Source organism: Mus caroli, unplaced genomic scaffold (assembly GCF_978045245.1).
Source record: "Mus caroli unplaced genomic scaffold, Mus_caroli_1 scaffold_10, whole genome shotgun sequence".
Taxonomy (NCBI): domain Eukaryota; kingdom Metazoa; phylum Chordata; class Mammalia; order Rodentia; family Muridae; genus Mus; species Mus caroli.
The window spans coordinates 96,282,733-96,305,750 of NW_028227265.1; the positions used below are offsets into that span (position 1 = coordinate 96,282,733).

The 23,018-nt window shown below is 47.9% G+C and overlaps 2 protein-coding genes across 11 annotated transcripts in view; one reads left to right on the forward strand and one right to left on the reverse strand.

Annotated features, from left to right (window-relative positions):
- The window catches only part of Rbpms (RNA binding protein, mRNA processing factor), a 150,678-nt gene extending 134,850 nt beyond the window's left edge, over nucleotides 1–15,828 (forward strand). For 2 of the 6 annotated variants that reach the window (XR_015048662.1, XM_029480396.2), the window contains 3 exons: nucleotides 3,549–3,617; nucleotides 9,117–9,220; nucleotides 14,305–14,430. Coding sequence is in view for 5 of the 6 variants with exons in the window: in XM_029480396.2 (XP_029336256.1) it covers nucleotides 3,549–3,617; nucleotides 9,117–9,220; nucleotides 14,305–14,310 (179 nt within the window). In the remaining variant the exon portion in view is untranslated. The other 4 variants (XM_085844026.1, XM_029480393.2, XM_021169581.3 and 1 more) reach the window with 4 other exon arrangements.
- A 4,588-nt stretch (nucleotides 15,829–20,416) lies between these two features.
- Gtf2e2 (general transcription factor IIE subunit 2) overlaps nucleotides 20,417–23,018 on the reverse strand; it is a 47,015-nt gene continuing 44,413 nt past the window's right edge. For all 5 annotated transcript variants that reach the window (XM_021169635.2, XM_021169636.2, XM_021169638.3 and 2 more), the window contains 2 exons: nucleotides 21,537–21,652; nucleotides 20,417–21,138 (listed from right to left, as the gene is read on the reverse strand). In XM_021169635.2, the coding sequence (XP_021025294.1) occupies nucleotides 21,022–21,138; nucleotides 21,537–21,652 (233 nt within the window). In that variant the 3' untranslated portion in view covers nucleotides 20,417–21,021. The remainder of the gene's footprint in view (nucleotides 21,139–21,536; nucleotides 21,653–23,018) is intronic.

Genomic DNA, 23,018 nt, shown 5'->3' on the forward strand with positions numbered 1-23,018 from the left:
CTGGGTTGGAGAGCCTTTCCAGGCGGGTCTTTTTCCAGTCACACTTTTGAAGATCTAAGTCAAGAGCAGGTACCCCATGTCTGGATTAGTGCGTGCCAGCAGCCCAGAGGGCACTTTGAAATGCAAGTGAGATGGGTCAGCAGGTGAAAGTGCTTGCCACCAGGCAAGCCACCTGGGCCAGGCTGTCCTCGTTCCTCACACACACATAGAAATACATTCATGAACAAATAAACGGGATCTCTTGGTTTGAAATGACTTGGACCATAGCCATGGAATGACTGCATTTCTGAAAGGCCAAGGTAAGCCCAATGGCCCAGGGACAGCAGAGGTAAAAGCCACCAAAGGGTATCAGCTAACCGTACCGATCACCATGCCCGGAGCCTTCCTCATCACTCTTGGAATCTAAAGAAGACAGTGGTACTGGTCACTAGAGAGGGGACCATCAAGGCCAGTGACCGTTAGCCCTGCCCTGTGTTGCTCAGTGTACACGAGGTGCCAGGGATGGTGCACTGAGTGGGAGTTCCACCCTGGAGACAGTCAGGCCTTTCTGTCCTTGGCCTCGTCATCAGAAACATTCTGTGCGGTACTTAGGTGTCGTGTTCAATTCTGCATCTTCCTACGGCCCAGGTATCTATCTGCTCCTCCTGTGTGGTCTGTCACCACGTGGGATAGTGTGGAGCCTGACAAAGTTGCCTTTCTGTGAGAAGTGTTTGAGTGTGAGTCCGTACAGTATGGCCGCAGGCAGTGAACTGAGTCACTGTGCTGTTCTCTTTCAGGCATCTAGGCTTCTCAGTCTGCTACACTTGACACTGTCTCTGTCTGGCGCACACTAAGTCAGGGTTTGTGTTAGTTAAATATTTTGTTAGAAGTTCTCACAGGGGCCTCAAAGCCCTGGAATTATATATAGGCAAATGAGTAACGTACGTACGTACGTACGTACGTGTGTGTGTGTGTGTGTGTGTGTGTGTGTGTGTGTGTGTGTGTTTTCCTGCACATGTTTCTGTTGGTAGTGCAGAAATCGCCAGGGTTACCCCAGCTCTTCTTCCATGGCTTCAATGCGTGCACTTAACTGTTCTGAAGAGCTGAGCTTGAGCAAGTCTGGAGTGGCCTGTGGCCCCTGCAGTCAGTGATAATGAGGAGTCTAGCAGCCTCCAGGACATGGACAGGAGTGACCTGGGGCCAAAAGCTTCAGCCGAACAAACAGCCCAAAATGCAGTAAAGGTGAAGCTGTTGTGGTTGCACCAAACAGCTTGTTCTCCTGGGCCAACTGCCCATACTCCTGGCTATGCCCCTCCCACTCTGTCCCTCAGTAGGGCAAGAACAGGATGCTGCCCGGTTTGACCTGGCATGCACTGCCCCCTGCAGGAAGGCAGGTGCCTCACGTGTCTGAAATTCAGCAAGAGCCAGGCTGTCGTGGCCAGCAGATTTGGGAGTCCATCTTTTCTCCCTCAGCCACTGCATGATTGAGGGTGCGTGCATGCGTGCGTGCGTGTGTGCGTGCATATACTCGCTTACAAAGGGTGGTGGGGAGTATTGAAGTGAGAGGCAGCCTGGGAGGCTAGGGTGGCAGACAGCAAGGACCCCTCTTTTCCTTAGTCACCCTCACCAGTTTCAGACCAATGCCATCTACCCTGCAGCTCACTGTCCTCCCTGCCAGCCCCTCCCTGTGACCCTCTTGGTGAACTCTATGCCACGTTGGCCGCAGGGCCTTACATCCCCACCCCACACCCAGGCCTCACAACTGCCACCACTGCTCCACACTGACACAGTGCACATGGACCATTTTGGGTTTAGGTTCCCAGCATCCCTGGCCTGAGGGCTCTGGCCCCGAGGCTGCCCTTTCCCAGCTGTCTCAGGAAGGCAGCTCCAGCTCTGCTCTCTGCTTAGTGAGCAAACGGACTGAGACGAAGAGCCATGACCAAGGGTAGGTACGCGCTGCTTCGGTCTTCCACCCTCCTGCTCCTGGTCTCTAGCCTTCCTAACCCATGTCTTTCCACACTGTCCCCTCTTGTCTGTCTGTCTGTCTGTCTATGGGTCCGTTTGCTCTACAGACCCTCAAGTGTGGGTGTTTAGTCTGTCTCTAAGGATGTTTCTGATCTCTCACCCCGTCCTGCCTGGTGGGAAAGATGCCTGCCTGGCTTCCAGGATCTTTGGGGGCTCCGATGGCTCCCAGCAATATAACTTTACCCTCTCAGTATTTGAGGAAATAAATCTGACACAGTCTCTGAGGAAGCCCAAGGGATGCCTGAGGTAGATTCTGATGTAGCAGAAGCTGACACTTCAGCCTTAGGGGTTGGTTTGATTTCTTTGGGGCCACAGTTGGCCCCTCCTGTTCTGCGCTGGCAGCTAGGGGACATGGCTGCTATTGTGGAGTCCTCGAGTCAGAAGGAAACCACAGGGAGCTCTTGGGGATCAGGGCAAGAATTAGTTTCTCCCTAGGACCCAATTCCTTGGCTTCTCAGCCTTTAGAGCCAAGTACTCAGCAGGATCTAGCAGAGCCTGAGCTGGACTCTGGGACGGCCAGTTTCCACCAGCCCCACAGCCCCGAGTCTTCAGAGGGTTGTCTGTGAGTTACCTCTGGCCCAGGTGTCCCTCCACCACAGCCAGAGTGGCTCCGTCTTCTTGATGTTTGAGGAGCCTGAGTAAACCTCCTGTCTCCTGTTGAGGTCTCTCCTCTCTTTGCTGTCCTTTATGTCTTCCTTGTCCCCAGAAGCACTTTTCTGTGTTGCTCATTGCACTCCATGGGAGGCCACCCCACTTACTTAACAATGGGAGAGGAGCTAGCCTGGTAAGCCCAGCTCTCTGGAAGCAGAGACAGGGAACAGGAGTTCAAGAGTAATTCATGGTGAGTTAGAGGCTAGCCTAGGCTAAGGGAGACCTTGTATCAAAAAAAAAAGAATGATGGGTGGGAACATGGGTAAACATGCCTCCTTCTGCCCAACGGGTTACAGACAAAACTGGCATTGTCAGCGGATAGGTGGCTAAGAGTGACACGTATGTGCCCTTCTCTTGTTCAGATTTTGTGTAGATCCCAGAGCATCCTTCCGGGTGGAAAGAGTGTCCCTCAGTCTGGCTGTGGTAGGTTGGTTAGGAGAGGCAACACTACTGTTGACCTTTGTCCAGCTTTGTCACAGGCTACGGGTGCCTCATGGGGCCTGGTGAACACAGCATGCCAGGAAGCCGACCCTTTCCCTGAGAGAACAGGCTCTCTGAGAAGGTTCAGTTCCATAGGGGTCATGAAGTACCCTTCCCTTTGTTTACATTTTGTTTAACTAAGTCTCCCAGCTTGGGAAGAAGTGTAAGGAGCTTTGAAAAAGAAGTGGCAGTTGACAGAACCCCAATACTGGCTGAAGTGGGCTGCCCTGTGAATGTGGCTGGTGTTCATAGGGCATGTTAGAAATTCAGGATGCTACTGTGGGACTTTTCCACCCCTGGGTAGGAAATGCCACCCTGGCCAGTGTGAAATGACCCGTCTTGGAGCAGCGACGGGGTCTGAAGTCCCAGAATGAGGTGGGGCCTCTGGCTCACAGGCTCTCCTGTCTTTTCAGATGCGCTGGATCCCTCCCTCCGAGGCTACTTCCCAGGGCTGGAAGTCACGGCAGTTCTGCTGAGGCTGTGTAAGTACCCTAGGGCACGGAGGATCAGCGCACCAGCCCATTCTTGGCGGATGTCTGTAATCCGCAGCTTCCTCCATCCGGGAAGAACTGGGGCATGTCTCCTGAGCATCCACCTGTTGTGGGACCATGAGGAGCAGGCCCAGCACAGCTTGAGTCTCATTCCGGGATCCCATTCCGAGAGCCAGCAGCAGTGCTGGTGTCTACGGACCAGGCATCAGGGAATGCAATCACTCAGTTGTGCTTCACCTGCTCTTAGCATTGACAAAAACCCATCCTCATCCCATCACCCGTCCTGGCTCTATATCAGGACATGTCACACCCGAAGGCAAAGGCGCTGTTGCCAAGGCCTGCTTTAAGACCATAAAACCCACAAAAGTAGCTTTTCCGTATTTTTAGATTTGTTCCTTACGTGTATGATGTTCTTGTTTCATTTTGGTTTTACCTACATGTATGCATGGGCACTACATGCATTCAGTAAAAGCCCAAAAGAGAGTGTTGGATCCCTTGGCGCTGGAGCTGTAGGTGGCTGTGGTATAGGAACCAAACTCTGGTCCTATACAAGAACAGCAAGTATCCTTACCCAGTATAAAAAAAAATGTTTTTTTCCATTTATTGAACTTGAATTTTTCTAAACATATTTCTGATCACAGTTTCCATCCCCGACTCTTCCTACCTCCCCACCCTCCCAATAGAAAACAAACTAGAGTTTAAAAAAGAAAAAGAAAAAAAAAAACAAAACAAGAAACATGGACACATACACAAAACAAATCATGTATAAAAAAAGAAAAACTATAATTAATATACAAGCAAAGGACTACTAAGATGAAGACACCCAGACAAAGCAGTAGGAGGCAAGAAAAGTCAACAGAAATACCACTGAGTTTGTTTTATGCTGGCCAAATGCTGGTCATGGGGTCTGCCCTTAAGTGTGGTAAAAACAATGTCCTAATAGGGCATCTTTGTGCCAAGTTAGGCCTAACTTTAACTCAGACAATAGTCAGATGGATTGTTTCTTGTAAATTCAGAATTTCCACAAAACCCCAGCTGCCTCCTGTAGTTCAGCATCTTGACTGAATTTCTGATTAAGCATGAAGCGCCATACTTCTGGCTGTATGTAATTTGATGGGGATTCTGACTAAAATGAAGTGTCGCCATCCTAGGCAGCTTCTTGCTCGTTATGAATCAGGAAGGGAGAGGAGCCGCAGGCTACATATAACTGCCGTTCCCTTCTCTTGCCACAGAGCCAGAGTCTCAGTCCTTTGGTAGGTCTTTGACAGGGCCTTAAGCGGCCCCCATATGTTATGAACAAGCCCTAAGGTGGCTTAGGTTCTACTCAAGCGACATGTTTGTAAGCACTCATGGAGAAAGGAAATAGGAATGGTGGAGATGGGCTAGCCTTGCCTTCCTGAGGAGAGAGGAGAGCCCTGCAACTTACTTCCCTCAGGCCCCTTTGGCCTGAAGGTCGAGGTGGCAATGGCTCAACTTACAGCATCTATGCTCAGTGTTGACTGCACATGCGGAGCCCTCACCATGGAGGAAGGCCAGTGTTTGCCAGCATGCTCCTGGCCTGCCACCCAGCAGGAGTACATGTAGTGTACTCAGTGTGGCCAGAGAGCCACCCGGCTTCTATCCACAGTGGTAGGTGCTCTGGGAACACTGCTTCGGGGTGGTGGACAAGTTGGCCAGTGGTGGTGGCACAGAGCTTAAGGTAGGGCTTCTCTTTTTGTTTCATTTTGCTTACTCTTTATATAGGCTTAAAGGGAGAAGGAAGACGTCCATGAGTGTATGGGTTCTAGTTTAAAAGACCCTATAGTTTGTACTAGCATGGTCGTGCTTTCTCCCAAACTGTTGTTTCTCACAGACCCATTAAAGTAGCTGTCAGCCCGAGGCCCAGTGGTGGCAGTTACCAGAGCAGGGTGCCATCAACAGACAGCTTCTAAAAGCCCTAGAGAGATCCAAACCAAACAATGTGGCATCTATTGAAAATGAGTCATCTCTTCTGAGCTGAACGTGGGCCACAGGCCAGAGCTTGGCTGGCATGTGAGCTCTTGGGGTATGTGTCCTGTGGGGGTAGTCTGGAAGGCACTTGTGGAGCAGTGCCTGGTACCGTTGCGTGGAGCTAGGCATGTATAGCCATCATTGCAGCTCCTTCCAGAGTCTTGGATAAGGTCCTTCCCAAGTCAGCTAATAACCCAAGCCCTGTAATCTTGGGGACTTAGAACAGAGTTGGAAACAATGGTGTTGATGACCTAATAGAGACACAGACCAAGGCACGTGTCAGAAAGGCCAGTGCCGGCCAGGTGGGCAGTACCAGACATCATACTGCCACTCCTGATGTTAAAGAGTGTTGGCTGCTGACCTTCCAATCTTGGACAGCCCATGCCTGCTGCCGTAGAGGCTCTCGGGTGTTTGTATTTGGCTTTCTGAGACAAAGTCTCATGTAGCAGCCTGGTCTTAGACTTGAGATCTTCTTGCCTCTGGCTCTCAAGTGTTGGAATTATAGGCGTGCGCCATGCATGCCTGACAGCTTGTGGGATCTCTAGTTTATCTGCTTTTGATTCCTTAGTGCTAACGTGAGATGATTAAACTAGAAATTTAAACTAAGCTAGTTCTTTGTGTAAATGTGGGCTGTACCTGCTGTGCCCTCCATCCTCGTGGGGAGTACCGTGGACAGTGTGCACAGAACAACTGCTCGGGGTGTCCTGGGCTCAGCCTGCAGAGAAGGGTCTGTGGGTTTGCTCTCACTGGTAGTGTGAGGAGGAACTTTGGAAGAGCGGCCAGAGGCCCGAACGTGCTGATGTTCGCTTGGCATGTAGTCGGTATTTGCGTGATGTTTAGTCTGTCTGCATGTTGAATCGCCCCATCACTAGGATTTTGGTGATGGTCCAGCCACGTGACAGAGAACTATGATGATGTTTGAAAGATATAATAATGTTTTGAAAGTTACCAATTCCCCTGCTCCATCAAGAACAAGAGAGCACGAACACGTTTTCTGTCATTCTTCACAAGAAACAGTGATGGTTTTCCTTGTTGGATATCCAAATATAGTTAATTCTTTGAGAGCTTGGGAATTGGTGTGGGATGAGATAATATTCTTAGGAACTTGTGAGATTCGCTTGGCCTTCGACCAGGACCACGGCACAGAAATTGTAAGCCCGTGTTATTATAGCCTCACCAACATAGAGGAAACAGTGGGAGAGAAAACAGCTGGAATGTGTAGCAGTTTGTGCCTACATCTGGTTTGGGAGGAACAGCCTGGTCTGTCCTTGTCTCTATGCAGACTGCTGTGTAGCAGTCTCCCCTGCTCTCTCCTTCAGGAGACACCCAGGGCTGAGCTCCATGTTGCAGTGTACCGAGAAGCAGTTCTTGTGACTGACCCGCCCTTCACATTTCTACTTACTGGGATCACACCTGATGTCATAGCAATAAACGTCCATTGAAGAACTGCAGTGTGCTGAGGCAGAGCGGGAATGAACATAGTAGGTGAAATAGGGGTGGGTGTAGTGGGGAACATGGAGTCTCTTGCTCGGGTGTGACAGCTTATAGTGCTCCGTGTAGGAAGCGGGGCTGCCTAGAGGTCCAGCTCTTTCCCAGCAGATCCCTCTGGACTAGAAACGTGATGACTCAAATCCTTTTGCCTCTCCCATGGCTAAATAAAAGTAGATGGAGCCAGGCAATGGTGTTACATGGCGTTTAACCTCAGCACTTGGGAGGCAGAGGCAGACAGATCTCTGAGTTTGAGGCCAGCTTGGTTTACAGAGTGAGTTCCAGGACAGCCAGAGCTACACAGAGAAACCCTGTCTTGAAAAACAAACAAACAAAAGTAGATAGGCTTGGGCAGTGGCCAGTGGCCTCAGGGAAGCCTACGAAGAAGCAACTACAGGCTGTAGAGCCCTTCTTTTTGGGAGACTCCTGTCTGTCACCTCAACAGGAAGAGGGGTCTCTCTCTTACTGCTCTGAGCCTAGGTCTGTTGTGGTTACACATATGTTACAAGGCTGCAAACCTCTTCCCTGCCAGATACTACATGCACCTTCCAGCCAGTCTCAGATCCCCTAAACCTGGTACGCGGAAGCCCAGCACATCTGCTCCCCGCCATGACCCCCCAGGCTCATCCCTACACCCAGGCTCAGATAGCCATGTGCACAAAAGCTGTAGCCTGCCCATGATCTCTAAGGATGGCTGTATGTGTGAAGACTGTATACTGTGAGCAGGATACCCAACCAGCCTCTGTCCCACCCTCCGGTTCCTGCACATCTTATGAATTTTGGAGGGTGTGCAGAGGGTTGCTGTGCTCAGCAAGATGTGGAAAATGCACACATTCAGGGGCGCTGCTTGCCTGGTGGTTGGTCATCGCTTCACTGTCCGTGTGGCTGGCTCTTGCCCACTACCACCTGTGAGCCCCGGTGTGCACAGCTTGTTGGTCAAGCCCCATGTTCTGGTGAACATAAGAGGGTTAGTCCTCCTGATTAGCATAATACAGAAGTCAATAGGGAGCCAGCCACCAGTGTGACTTCAGCAGCAGTGGGCACCCACAAAACTCAGTGCAGCTTGACAACCTCAGGAGGTTTCCTGGGCCTGCTGTTGCCAGCAAGGCTTTGGGGGGCACCCTTGGTCCCTGTGGGAGTGTGGCAAAGGTGAGGGAGAGATTAGGTATATTTTCTCTCCTGAAATAACCCAGAGTCTACTATGAAACCAGAATCATACCTACTCCTCCAATGTTCCTGTAGTGAAATCTTTGCCATTTATTCTAAGCCCTGCAGACTCATTCCTAATTCTAGAAAGAGCAGACTCCACATAAGCTGCTATTGCTCCTGTCTCCAGCAGACAGGCAGCCCTACGAGCTAGAAACAGCCTGACTCTAAGAAGTCGTTAGCGAGTATATGGAAACAGAAGCACTCCAGTAGGATCTTTCCCACTGAGCTGGGCTACTTTCTGCGCGTGAGGAATTTTGGAAAACCCAGCTGGGCCAGCCACGCTGCCAGGTGTATTAAAGATGAGTCAGCTAGGTCTCTATACCTTCAGGCTTCACAACTCTTAGCAACTTGGGCATCCCAGGACAGTCTGAGATGTGCTTCCTGCTCATAGCAGACCTTAGTGACACGGTTCTTGGGCTGTCCGAAGCTGTTACGATCCGAGGCAGCCCCCGGAACTGGTGACTGTCTTGAGTCTGTGTAGGACTTCAGATCTCATGATTTGGCTGACAGGCTTTGAGATGCAGAGTCCCCACAGGCTAGACAGCCAGGTTCTGGTGCTAGGGCCCTTACCTCAGCAACTTCTCTGTGCCCATGCCTCTGTCCCAGTGGCCTTCTCCTATTCTAAGTCCCGAGATCACTTTCCTGTCTGCAAGCATTCTGTGCTGCTTGCAAGGTCTTCGTGCAGTGGCAGCTGTGCTCAGCTCCTCGCCCCAACAGAGCACACTGGTCAGCATGACCCAGGGCAGCAGGAGGCCCATGGAAAAGGTTGCCATGTGCAGTTAACAGATCTCTCTGTCCACCCAGGTCTCGGGTGTGTGATGGCGGCTGCAATCTGTCTTGTGGGTATTAATGCGGTCTTCACTGGTGGCGACTGTCATCCAGCTGTTCTGCAAAACTGGAGCTTGCTGGTGAGTGCCAAAGTCAGGTGGCAACCAGTGTGGGCAGGATGGGCACCAGTATCTCCTGGAACTACAGCCTCTGCATAGGCCCATGGTACCTGCATACCACCTTCTCCAGTTGTCTGGCAGGCCTTTCCAGTGACTCCCAGCCACCAACCACTTAGGTCAACCAGGACATCAGCAATAAGTAGTTTTGTTCCTTGGGTTTATTGATGGGTGCTTTTTGTATTGAACAAAATACAATAGTATCTTAAACTATGTAGCTCAGACTAGCCTTAATCTTGTCCTGCCTCAGCCTCTCTAGCACTGGGAAAGTTCTATGCCACCATGCCTGGCAAGAAGTTGCCATGTGTGGCCTTCTTAAGGCTGGCTCCATTCACATTCGTTATCCCAGTAGCACCATGGCCTATGGGGATTTCATATGAAAATGAAGCGCTTTGCTCGCTTTCACTTCCCAAGCCTTTGTTTGAAATTAGCAGTTTGTTGGAAGTCTGAGACATAGCATATATGTTCCCTTCTTATCTGTCCAATTACATGAAGTGGAATGAAGCCATTTCTCTAGCAGAGGACATTTATTTTTATGAGGGTCTTCTGAAATCAGGATGAGAGTGTGACAAAACTAAGTCTGTGGGTTCTCCAGGGGCTCCTCTCTGGCAGTGCTTTTCTGACTGGTAAGCTTTGATGGCCTGTCTTTCAGGCTGTAGTAGCTGTCACTGCCTCGGCAGTCAGTTTCAGGTTAGCGTGGTTAGGAAGGCAGACTCTCACTATATGCCTCAGGCCAGCATGAGACTTGAGAACTCCCTCCCTCCCTCATCCTTCCAAGTGCGAGTGTACAGGTGTGTCCCACCCAGCCTGGCCCTCTGCAGAAGGCATTAAATGAATATAATGTTCATTAACAGAGACAACCTACCCACTACTACCTCATATGGCAGCTATCAGTGACTTTGCAGAAATTGGCTGTGGGTAGCAGAACGCCAGGGACACTTCATGCCTCAACCCAAATAAGGAGGTGAATTTCATTCCTTCTGAGGTGCCTATAAAAAACGAGTCTAAGGCAGGCTGAGAGATTGCTGCTGAGGGTGGAGGATCAGGCAGCTGTCCAAGGAGGCCGTTACCACATTTGGGGGGTCTTGAGTGACTTTATGCTGGGTACCAGCTCTTGGCACTTGTTTAGAAAGTGCGCACCTCCAACATTGTATTTTTCTGAAATGTCATACATCACGTAGGACATTGGTGACTGCCTTTTCGTCATGGCTCTCAGCGGGAGTGCCCATGATATGCACCATCTCCGAGGGTGGGTTTGATTTGAAGGGCTTTCCTTTCTCTGGAGTAATTTAAAAATCACCTTATAGCCTCGCTTGCAGTTTGTATAGGAGTGGGTTTTCTTTGTGCGCTAGGCCAAGTGCTCTCCCAGAGTTCCTTAGTGCTAGACATAAATGCAGTAACACATCCAAAATATGAGCTGTTTATGGCCCACCAGCCCATTTGTCGGAAGTAGGTGGGAACATCATACCTGATACCAGAAGGACCTAATAATAAAGTAGTAGGTAGAGGCAGGGGCTGAGGACTAGAGGGTCACGTGCCCCTGGAATGCTCACCGGGTGGTGGCAGTGTGGGGGGGGGGGAGGAGGGGGCAGTGGTACTGTGGTTACAGACAGGCCTTAGATCTTGTCACCGATCTAAGGTGATCTCACGTGAGCCATCCTTGTCAGACTGAGGCACACCTGGGCTGAGGAGGGAAGGTGGTCTATCTGCCCTTAGGGATAAAGCCTGGGAGACTACAAACACTGAAGTGTTTCAAATATTCACTTATCATAAATATGTGTGCTTGATTAAATTAAGCAGACAGGTATGAAAACTAATTTGCCAAATGCCTCCTGTTTACTTGGACTTGGGGCAGCAGAGAGGGAGAGGGGGAGTATTTCTTATCTGACCTGGCGAAACTGAGTGTCAGGTTAAAGTTAAGCTGTTAGGCAGAGCACTTGCAGATGGTGAAAGCAGGGTTGCCTGGAGAAGCTTAACTGGTCCTGGCCAGGAGTGCGGCTTAGCCATGTAGAAGCCCCAGACAGTGGTTCTCCTGTAAGTACCCTTCAGCTGTCAGTCAGCAGAGTGCCCTAGTGAGCTTACACATCAAAAACAGGTGAAGTCAAATGGCTTATATAGTTTATAAGCCAGTGGGTTCTCAACCTTCCAAACATGGCAAACCTTTAATATACTTGCTCATGCTGTGGTGACCCCCAGCCACAAAATTAATTTCATTCCTACGTCATAACTGTAATTTTGCTACTGTTAAGAACTATATAAATCTTTATTTTGCCATGGTCTTAGGTGATGCCCTGTGAAAGGGCCATTTGACCTACCCCCAGCTTGAGGACCAGTGCCTTAAAATATCAGGAGTCTCCGATGGCTTCACATGTGAACAGCTGGAACTGCCCCAACACAAGCAACTTTGACACGATTGTTGCTGCTTTTAAATTGTAGGGTATGTGTAGAAGTGGAAGTTGTGACAACCGTCAGGAGCTGGTTCAAGCGCGGGAGTCTGTCAGGTGTTTGCAGAGCCATGTTGCCAGCTGCCTTTTCCTCTGGGTTTGGAGAGATGACTTACACGCTGCTCTGGGCCCCCTTTCTCAAAGGCTGTATGAAAAGAATCTGCCCCTAGTCACCCCAGCCTGCTGTCCCTCTCTGTGGTGCTTTGTGTTCCCGGATGTCTTTGGATTCTGTTTAAATGTCCTTGTTAACACATTCCAAGGTTTGAACTCCATTCCTCGCTAAAGCTCTTGTTTACAGGGACTGAAATAGCTCCATTCTGACCTTGTGTTCAGTCTGGGACATAGATGGCAGTGTGGATACATTCTTTTCCCATGTGAGAATCACATCTCCATGGTTGGTTCTGGAAAGCTGTTGACTATAGTTTCTGCATTTCTCCTTTCCCAACTTCAAAAGTTCCTGCTAAGAGGTGTAGAAGGGAGAGAGTGTGGAGAATGAGCACTTACTGCCCTACAGGGATCAGCTTCCTATAGAAGGCTGTCCCTGAGCTGGTTGTGCAGGGCCCTCTCTGCCGACTACAACATTGTTGAGAGAAAAGCCCTTCAGGATTGAGGGACCTAGAAAAGGTTGAGTTTTCAAAGACAGTTTATAAATGCTGGGGTAGGGGTAGAGGGTAAGAAGGGAAGAAAAGCCTGAGACAGTGTCTTGAATGTACCAAGACATTGTTCTCAACCTGAAGGCCTCAACCCCTTTGGGGGAGTCCAACAACCCTCTTAGCGGGGTCACATCAAATATTTATATTGAGATTTATAATAGTAGCAAAATTAACGTTACAAAGTAGTAACAAAATAATTTTCTGGTTAGGGGTCACCCTAACATGAAAGGCTCATAGCATTAGGAATGTTGAGAACCTATCTAAGGATAGGGAAAATTATGAAAAGATACAAGGAGCCATTGAAAGAATCATTTTCATTTTGCTACTTACAGAGCTACGCAGGCTCTGTGCAGGGATAGAGTGGTGCTGAGAGCTGACTGTGGAGCAGTAAGTAGGCCCAGTGCACAAAGGCTGTGGTAGCCTATCGCCCCCCACTCCACCAAGCACAGCCATAGCAGCGGGTTCCTACCAATCCTGTCCTTTTTCTCGGGGTCCCTGAAAGCAGCATCACACTAAGTCACAGTCGCTGTCTCGCTTGCTGTGTTCTTAAGGTGGCTCTCTAAGCCAGGAGAATTGCAGATCCGTTCTGTTGCTGGAACCCGTGCAGCAGTTTGATGAACTGTGCTCAGGGTTAGGAGGAGGTAGGACTTGGGGCATCTGTGTGAACCATTGTCTATGGGGAGCAAGGCAGGGGTGTGGAGAGAACCACTGATTCAGCAGAAGCTCCGTTGGCAGGTCAGTGATGTGAGGAAGTCAGTCAAACTAGGAGGCTACGGCTCACAAAGGAACTACTGTTGCTGTCACCATAAAGGTGACGCCACCTTCTGCCCGAGTCCCACTCCCAGGGAGTGTGGGGTTCTTTGAGGACTATTAGATTTGAAGCTAGGTCTAAAAATGGAACTCTCTGACTAGCCAGGCCCACGCCTATGGATTACATGCACCCCCCCACACACACACCTAGAGATGGAGTCTCCTCACTTGAGCATCACAGGGCACTAAATGGGAGAATGCCAAGAAGCAGAGAGATTCCCTAAAGGGTTTTAGTTGTTTATCCCTGCTAGATAAATGTTTCCAACTCAGAATGCTGCTGCCAGAGGACAGGGAAAAGGAAGTGGTCACTCTGTGTACAAGGCTAAAGCATTCCTACGGCTCTCCACAGGAAGTAGCTGCTGATGTGCCAAGGTTCCATATTTGCAACAATTGGGAGAGACAGAAAAGCATGGAGTATAGCACAGCACACCGCTGCATGTCAGTTTCTGCTCTGGAAAGCTGTGCACAACTTGCTTTGTCTTTCCAAACTCCACAGGTGATTGTATTTGGCCCTTAAAACATGTAGGCATTATTGTTACAACGTAATCATTTCTCTGTACAAAGATATGTATATCTCTTCTCTGTTGCGTCTAACCTGTCAGTAAAATGGGAGTTGGAGAATATAAAATGAATGACAGAATAAAATGGGCTTACAGAGAACCAAGGCTGGCAGTACTCAGCGGGAGGACTGAGGGACGTGAGCAAGCTCCTCTCAGGTAAAAAAATCCAGGACCAGCCTCAGCTCTGCCACAAAGCAAAATACACAAGCCTGTGTTAAAACTCCGGGGAAAGGAGGGACTTTTGTCTTTATTTTAGTGTGTGGAGATGGGAAGGAGAGGACGTCTCGCAGGAATCTGTTCTCTACCACATGAGTCCCCAGAATTGAACTCAGGTCACTGACAGCTAATGTTTACCCACTGAGCCATCTGTCTAGCTGGGCCTCTTGCTTTTTCCCCGTGTGGCCTGGAACTCCAGCTGATCCTCCTGCCTCAGGTCTCCAGTGCTGGACTGCACCCAGCTTGACGTCTTCATCCACTGCCCACAAGTCTGAGACTACTAGTTTTATAGGGAGGGGGCACAGTGACAGTGCTGTATGGGATTTTCAAAGATGCTCTCCCAACACATTTTCTTTCTGTTTCAGGCTTGAAAACACCCTGCCCCGTTTTGACCCCTTCAAGACTTCACAACAGCCTCTATCACACATCTGTTTTCCTCAAAGAAAAAAAAATATATAATAAAATGTGTTTTGCTCTTTTACACTGTATAATTTTAAGAAATGTGTTATTTGTGAATGCATGGTCTGACATTTCTGTACAGTTTGAAGACATAGAACAAAGACAGCAACAGTAAAGCCAAGATCGTTAGTATTTTTATAACAGACATTTTAAGAATGGACAGATGGATTCTTACACTAGGTTATATCACAACTTTTCGCTTGAGTTTTGAATGCTTTTAATGGTGTTTATCTTATTTTTCTTCTGAAATAAGATGCATGTTTGAAGCATATCTCTAGCATCAAAATTTTCCACAATTGTGTTGTAAATGTGTGGACTCCCTCTGCCTGGCCCAGTCAGGCCCTGTTATTAGTAATGTGGTGTAGAAATGGGCTTCTGCAGTATTAGCTCTGTAATCCTGGCTCCCAGGGATCTCTCTGCAAGACAATCAGTGCCCCCAAGAGCATTTGCCATTGTAGTGTATTCACCACTGGGCAAAGACTACTTAGGTGATGTCTCTGAAACCCATGGCCACTCCAGCTGAGACTATATCAACTGTGCCCAGGGACATAGTGACATTCTATACTTAGCATTTATGATAGCACCCTCAGAGTGTGTAGCCTAATATATATCACCCACCTTCCATAAACTGTCTCCATTTCCCCAGTGGAACCTTATATTTAAGGGGAGGGACCTAACATTGCCTCAAGAGGAGCAGGCTCTGCCCACTGAGCCTGCAGTGGACGTTACATCTCTCTCAAGTGATTCAGCAAAGCATTGGCCTACCTGAGTAGCTATCTGGTCAGGCAGCCATGTCAGATAGACCGCCCATCATGTTCTCTGGACGTGCTCATCTTGAGACTACCTACTACATTGTACAGGGTGGGGAATGAAACAGTGGCCCTCTGCAATGAATACCCTTGCTTCAAGACTTCAAGGCCCAAAGTTAGTCTTGTGTTATGTGCAACACATTTCCAGAGGCTGTGACAGCACAGCTCCTGCTCCTCAAAAAAGAGCTATGTATTATAATGTTGACCTCAGAATTCCCAGCTGCTGATACTAGACATAATCACAATCTTTGTATCTTTGTTATTGATCTGCTTGTGTTGTGTTGAAAAGGGTCATATTTTAATGATTTTGTCATTGGTTTGGGAGGGTTATTTCATTATTTTTCATGAGAAGTAATGTCAAGTTTTTAAAGGTTTAAAAAAAGAAACACCAAGGCCTGGAATAGGGGCCTTTTCACTGTAAACTAGAGGACGGGGGCAGGCAGCACTGGGAACTTAAACATCCAAGCTGGTGTTCAGGGACCGCTCATGCCCCCAGCCCCCGTGCCACTTGACTGTGAGACTCCTACTTGCTTTATCATCGATTATGCTTTTATAAATTGTGTAAAGGTACTTTTGTATTGTCATTTTTAAAAAAATAATAAAAGTTTATTCCAGCCATTACATGATTTGTCTGACAACTTACATCAAGCAAGCATGTCCTACGATGCACAGATTTCCAAAGATTCAGCCACTGATGGGAATCGAGGTAATTACGACACACCCAGCTGCCACCAAGGGATCCACGGACCTCAGTAAAAGGTACCAGCCACCCTAACCTACAAAGTTTTGAGACAGGCAGACTCCATGACAGGCTTCAGACTGGCAGTTCAGGAGACCAGGCAAGTCAGTTACAGAAAAAAGTGCCAGGCCTCCTTAGGCACCTAGTCAGAAAGTGCCCCACCACCTGGCCTGAGGCAAAGGCAATGGGTCAGCAACAGTTTCTAGCCCCCCACACCCCAGAAATGGCTCCGGAACGTCCCAGGCAATCAAGCCAACAGATTAAGATAGAGGTCACCTCCTTCTTCCCAACCACTCCCACCCCCCGCGTGCACACACACACACCCGGAATTCCCCTAATATGCTTTAAATCAGGCCTGCAAGCTCACTGGGGTACATCCACCTTGGTACATGATACACCCCAGCATTCTGAACTGCTTACTATTTGAGTCCAGGGTGTCATTCTTTGGCAAATTATGGACCTTTACAGTTTGAAGTCAAAATTGATTCTGCCAAGCACAGGTGCATACACCTTAAATCCCAGGAGACTGACAGATCCTATGAGACTGAGGCCAGCCTGGTCTACATAGTGAGTTTCAGGACAGCCAGAACCAAACACCGAGACCCTGTTTGTTTGGGGGGGGGGGGTTGACGATGTAGAGGACTGGAGTGAGGTTCCCAGTACCTAGATCTAGTGACTCCCAGCAGTAACTTGAGGTCCATTGGTATACCACCCACATACACATCTAGAAAAACATGGCTGCTGATTTAGCTAAGATGATAGTATTCGCCATACTCTCACAGTTACCCTTCCCCCCACCCAGGTCTTATGGATCCCCAGAGCTTCTGGTGCTCCTTGCCTCACCTTCCAGTGCAGGATTCCCAGGATTGGCATGCAGGGTTTTAGGAGTCTGCTAGGCAAGTACCTGAGTTCCATCTCCAGCCTGATGCTCACTTCTTAAATGTTCAGTAGTCACTGGTGACTTGCAGTCTTAAACACTGATAATTTGCAGTCTTAGGCTCTGATATTTTTTCAGAGACTAAGCCACCAAAACCAAGATATGGTCACTGCTTTCTGATCATTTGGCACTCACAGAGACAACTAGTGTATCTTTCACCATCACCCTCCAGCTCTTGGAATTATTACTGAAGACTGTTCTGTGGAACAAACTGATCCGTGTGGCTTTGTCTTCAAGTTAGCTGTTCCTAACTAGTCTAGAGGCTCCAACTCTTAGGACACCAGAGACGCCACACACAGGCTAATCCCTGGAGGGCCACATCTGTATGTAAGACACCAGAGACTACCACACACAGGCTAATCACTGGAGGGCCACATCTGAGGCCTTGAGTGTCAGATACACACCCACCGACCACACACTTAACACCTACTTCACTAACTTTCTCTACAAGCAGCAACAGCTGCTCTCTCTCTATTGAGCAGAAATGAATGCAGGGTCGTTGGGAAACAGTTACAGCAGTAAAAGAGAACTTGTGGGTATCACCTTTATTGGGGGTGGTGGAAAGTCTTCTCACAAACTCTTAACATAACCTGACCAGAAGAAGCCCAGTGAAGTCTGGGTGGTGGTGTATCCCTTTAACCCAACCCCAGCACCTGAGGCAGGCAGCCCTGAATTTGAGGCCAGTTTGGTCTACAGAGGGAGTTCCAAAACAGCCAGGGCTACAGAGAGAACCCATGTTTGGAAAAAAACAAAATGAGGGGCTGGAGAGTTGGCTTGGTGGTTAAGGGGATCCAGGTTCAAATCCCACCACCTACATGGCAGCTTACAACTATCTGTAACTCCAAGATCTGACACCCTCACACAGACATACATGTAGGCAATATATTTTTTTTTCCTAAAAGAGAGAACTTTAAATAACCCAATAGTGTAGCCTTTGTCTCAACCGCTCACATGCATGCCTCACTGATGTGATGCAGATTGGAAGCTGGATACAGCAACACATTCTTGTGACCCTGGTGTTCGTGGAGCTGAGATACGATGCAGAAATGAACTACAAAGCCAGGCCTTCCCCAGCCCTATCCCCAGTGAGAAATGATTAGGTCAAATGCTTAAATTTCACCCAAGGTGTCTTTTGAGCAAAAACAGGCCTAAATGCACTTTGAGATAATGTTCAAATTACAATATTTACATGGACAAAGGAGCAGTTTTCTCCTAAAACTATAACAGAGGATTTCAATGTAAGGATTGTCAAACATGTTCAGTGTCTTACAGTAGTAGTCAAGTGCAAAAATAAAGCAGTTTTTGGTATTTCTAAAGCTGGCTGTTGAGGCTGTTTGTTTAGGTCCTAGCTACTCACCCAGAGCCACGTGCATGCAGTGTCCTGGCCAGGTGAAATGTCATTGGAAGCACAAGGTCACAGGAATGTGCTAACCAACTTCCAGAGGGCCTGTCAGTCTAAGGAGGTACGTGTTTCTCCAATACATGTATTAACCGTGCCAGATCACACTCAGCTTCCAAGACAAGACATGTTTAAGGTGTTGTGGCCAAGGACTAGCCATTCCTATTTATTTCTAGTGGAAAAACCTTCATGAAGGAAAGTGTACTTTTACTCTAGAACCACAAGAGGGGCAAAATCAGACCCTGTCCCATCTGGGAAACGACGACCTGTCCGATGTGCAGCACATGCAGCTGCACAGACAGCAGTGAGACAGACAAGAGAGTGTCACTGCTTCCCAGGCACAGCACTAGTCTCAGCAAACAGCAGTCAGTGAAACCTGAGAAAACCCCAAACTTCCCAAAAATGAGCCAAAGTAAAAGTACGGTACTAGAAAAAAAGGGGACACTGAGTTTCACCTTCTATGCCTGGGACGATTGCCATTACAAGGACTGGGAAATTCACAATCCAGATGTATTTGTCCCACATGAGTGCCTACCTTCAGAGCAAGCTTCTTCCACTCTAGTGACTGCAAACAAAGGCTCACGAGAGGAATCCAGGACTGCATCCTCCCTAGAAGCAGCGGGACCAAAGTTCCTACATCGGCTTTCCCCAGTACTCACATCAACTAGTCTTGAGTGTTTCTCCGTCCCCTGGGTCCACCCATCATCTGACCATATTTTACAGGCTGTGACAGCAACAGCCAAATAGTCATTTTTTTTATACCTTATCTAAGTTCCACTACATCTCTCTTAGCTAGCCCTAAAAGCCTCTTGTGATTATGATGAATTATAGATCAGATGCCTTTTAACTCTCCCAACCATGCCCATTCCCACCTGCTTCTAAATGGCAGCAGATCTGACACAAACAGGCAGAGGTGAGACCAAGACTTCAACTTGAAATTTCTGGAGGAATGTCTTTAGTCACCCAGAAGAGCTGCTGCCAGAATCCGTTCTTTTTTATTATGGCCACTGAACACAACCACGTAGATGACCTACTCCCTACACATCACCCAGGGATGCTTCAGTCTAGTGCTTCAGCAGAGAGAACAACAAAGGGAACTGTTGGCAAGACAATGCAAGTGAGTGAAACAAAATCACAGAATTTGCAAGTTTGCCAACTAGTGAGACACTTAGTTTTGCTAGATTTAATTTCTTCATTTCTTTGGAGATAAAAAATTAGAATCAATTATCAGGCCAGTCCCTAAGGAAACAAACGAGACAGACTGAGCTAGAACTCACCGGGACACAGACCTGGTGGTAAGGCATGTATATGAGCAGGCCTCAAGTCTGCCTCCTTATAAAGCCAGACGAAGCAGTAAGACAGACAGACTTGCACTTTCAGACCTGGGCCATAACTTAGCTTGGAGAACATGGTTGCAAATGGAGGTACCTGCTGGGAGATGAGTTCTAGCTTTATGGGCAAAGCTAACTTCATGCCATAACTATCACAAATCCTTCAGACACCGAGCAAGGGGGTAAATTTCTTACCTTCTGATTACGGGAACCCAGACTGTGGCATCTTCTTTTTTTTTTTGGTTTTTCGAGACAGGGTTTCTCTGTATAGCCCTGGCTGTCCTGGAACTCACTTTGTAGACCAGGGTGGCCTCGAACTCAGAAATCCACCTGCCTCTGCCTCCCGAGTGCTGGGATTAAAGGCGTGCGCCACCACGCCCGGTGTGGCGTGGCATCTTCTTAGACTGTATTTAGAGCTGGGAGATGAGGAAGGTAAAGTACTAGAACACTCCCCAGAGGCACAGTGCCTGGGCTACAGTCCCACCTTTCCTGAGGACACCAAACCTGGCTTCTGTATTCCAACATCATTTAATATGTGAGACGAGACCTGTGATTCCCCTCAGGGGCGTGGCACACATCAGAGGGAACACTCCAAGTTCACCATCTTGGTAATGGCTCTGACTGGAACTGCACGGACTGTTAACAGGTGACAGAAGGCCCTCACCAGAGACCGCCAGGCCAGCTCTCAGGGGAGAGCCAGGATATGGTGAAGCTGGCAAGGAGTTTCCATGTTCAGGGTGGTAACAAATCATGAATCCAACTTACTAAATGCTGACTTAGCTTTTTAAAACAAAGCATTAACATTTACATTTAGTGTAATTTTATTGCTTAGCTTATTAACCAGAGGCATACATACCCTGTGTTCCAAAGATGAAATCCTTACGTCAACAGTACTGACTCTAATCTCTGTCATATCCTAAACATCCACCCGGGCAAGTCAAGAGACTGCAGCTGCTCCCTGCCATTTTCAAGAAGTAAGAGACAAACTGAATTTCCTAACTTCTTAAAGATCTTCCTACAAATGATTTTATTATAAATATTTTTCGTGGAATAAACAAAACTGCATTCAGCACTATCCTCCAACTTCTTCTAGAAGAATAGAGAAAACATGGAATCCAGAAGCATTTAGAAATCAAGATAAATAGCAGACACCTGAGTGTCATGTAAGTGTCTTTCTAATAAAATAAAACAAACAACCCCAGAAAGTTAAACAGGAGCACCCATTCCTTCCCACTAGCTTGCTGGATGAAAAGAATGAGTCTGGTAATCCGCTCCTGTTCTGTAAACTGAACAGCTCCTCTCCTCAGTCCTGAGGAGTAGACAGGAAGGCAGAAAGTCTTGAGATCTCAAGCATCAAGAAAGATCTCGAATGTGTGTCTGTAACTGTGTTTAGGAATAAAAGTGTTCCCTATTTGCCAGGGGTAATGTCCGAGTAATCCTTCAGCACTCCAGCCAAGTGTTCATTGTGAGTCTTAAACCGTCGCTTTTTCTGTGAAGCAGGCTTTTTCCTTCTCTGAATGGAGGCCTGCAGGACAAGGTAAAGAGAGTTAAACACAATGACCCTAGGGAACAGAAGGTTAAGATTTACTCAACAAGCCCAGACCAGGCACGGGGTTCTGAGCCTTTCCTGGTTCTTGCTTGGAGGTCCGACCTCAAACACCCCATTCACAGTGCACCCCCAGCCTCCAAATAGAGCTGTGCCTTCTGATAGCACAAGGCTTTATAAACCTGCACTGGAAAAGAGCAGGCAGGCACAAAAGCATAACAACTCTCCAGGGCATTAAGTCAGTAAAATGAGAGGCGGTGAATTTCTGTGCAGTCTCCATCAGAGGGAGTCCCTCCCTCACTCTTGGACAGCAGGATGAAGAACAGCTAACAGTCCCGAGAAGAAGGGACTAGACTGCTTTTCTAAAAAATACATACCACTTTCTTTGGTCCAGATTCCTGCATGGAAGAAATACCCTGTCGCTTCAGATACTCTTCAATTTTCTCCTCATCCATTGAATCCACAGTGACACTCCTCCACAGTTTCTGGAATTCTGTACCAAGACAGTAATTATTTTACCATAAATTTGTATAAACCACAGTATTTTTGGTGATCAAAATTCACCTTGAATAGTATCTGTCCTGGGCCTAAATTAGTACATCTTAGATTTAACTAAGAAAACAAAGAAATACCTTAAACCCTGGCAGGCACTCAGGAGGCAGACTTCTGCAAGTTCTGGGCCTAAATTAGTACATCTTAGATTTAACTAAGAAAACAAAGAAATACCTTAAACCCTGGCAGGCACTCAGGAGGCAGACTTCTGCAAGTTCAAGGCCAGCCCTGCCTAACAGCAAGTTCCAGTCAGACAATGAGGATACATAGTAAGACACGGTCTCAAAAAAGAAAGAAGGAAAGAGTAAAACAGAGACACAGACACAAGAGAAAGAGAAAAGGGCAAAAGTATGTCAAGTGCCGGAGGCTGTGTGACCTGGAAGGCAGCAGTGACAGGGCCACCAGTGTGCTCTACTTTTTATGACTTAGTTAGAGGAGCATGGTGTAACGGAAGCTTCTCCCATCTTGAAAGGGAAGAGAAGCAGTTAGCACTTCCATTCCAACAACAACAATGAGGAGGAAGAGGAGGAGGAGGGAGAGGAGGAGGGTAGGTTGAGAACACTCCTTATATGAACAAAGAAAAAAGGTAGGTGTCTAGCCACATATCTCATTCTTATACTGGACATGTATAAAATAACAATTGTTTATGCTTTAAATTCTGCTCCTAAAGGTAGCTGTACTGAGCAGGCTCACTAAGAGCCTTGAAGCCCTTCCCACACACAGCCCACCTGTGACGACAGCAAAGCCTTACAGTGTGCTCTGGGGACTGAGAATGGCAAAGCCCCTAATGCTGCGGTAGGCTTCTTGTTTACAACAGCTGAGGAGGTTGCAGACCTGACTATTGCCAACCCTCCACCAGCACACACCTGCCCTCCTTGCCAATCCACTACCATGCAAGCTACATGACAGCTCAGTGGTTGAGGCTGTTCTTCAAGGGGACCCATGACTTGGTTCCCAGCACCCACCCACAGGGAGCTCACAGATATCTCTAACTTAGGTCTAGGGGCTCTCATACTCATGTTGCCTCCACTGCTCTGCTTAGTAGTTAAGAGCACCAACCCACATGCAGGCCAAATACCCATGCAAGAAATAAAAAAATAAAAAAGATAATTTTTCCCCCAAACTTTCAATCTAAAGCAAACAAATGGTGACTAAAGTGCATGTGAATACATGCAAGCGACTGATGCATTATTTCAAGAGTCAAAGTTCATACAGCTAGTCTGGCTACTGTTTGGTATGTCCCCACACCTTCAACATGTGACACCCTACACCACCCCAGAACTCTACCAGGAAGGTCTCTGAATAAG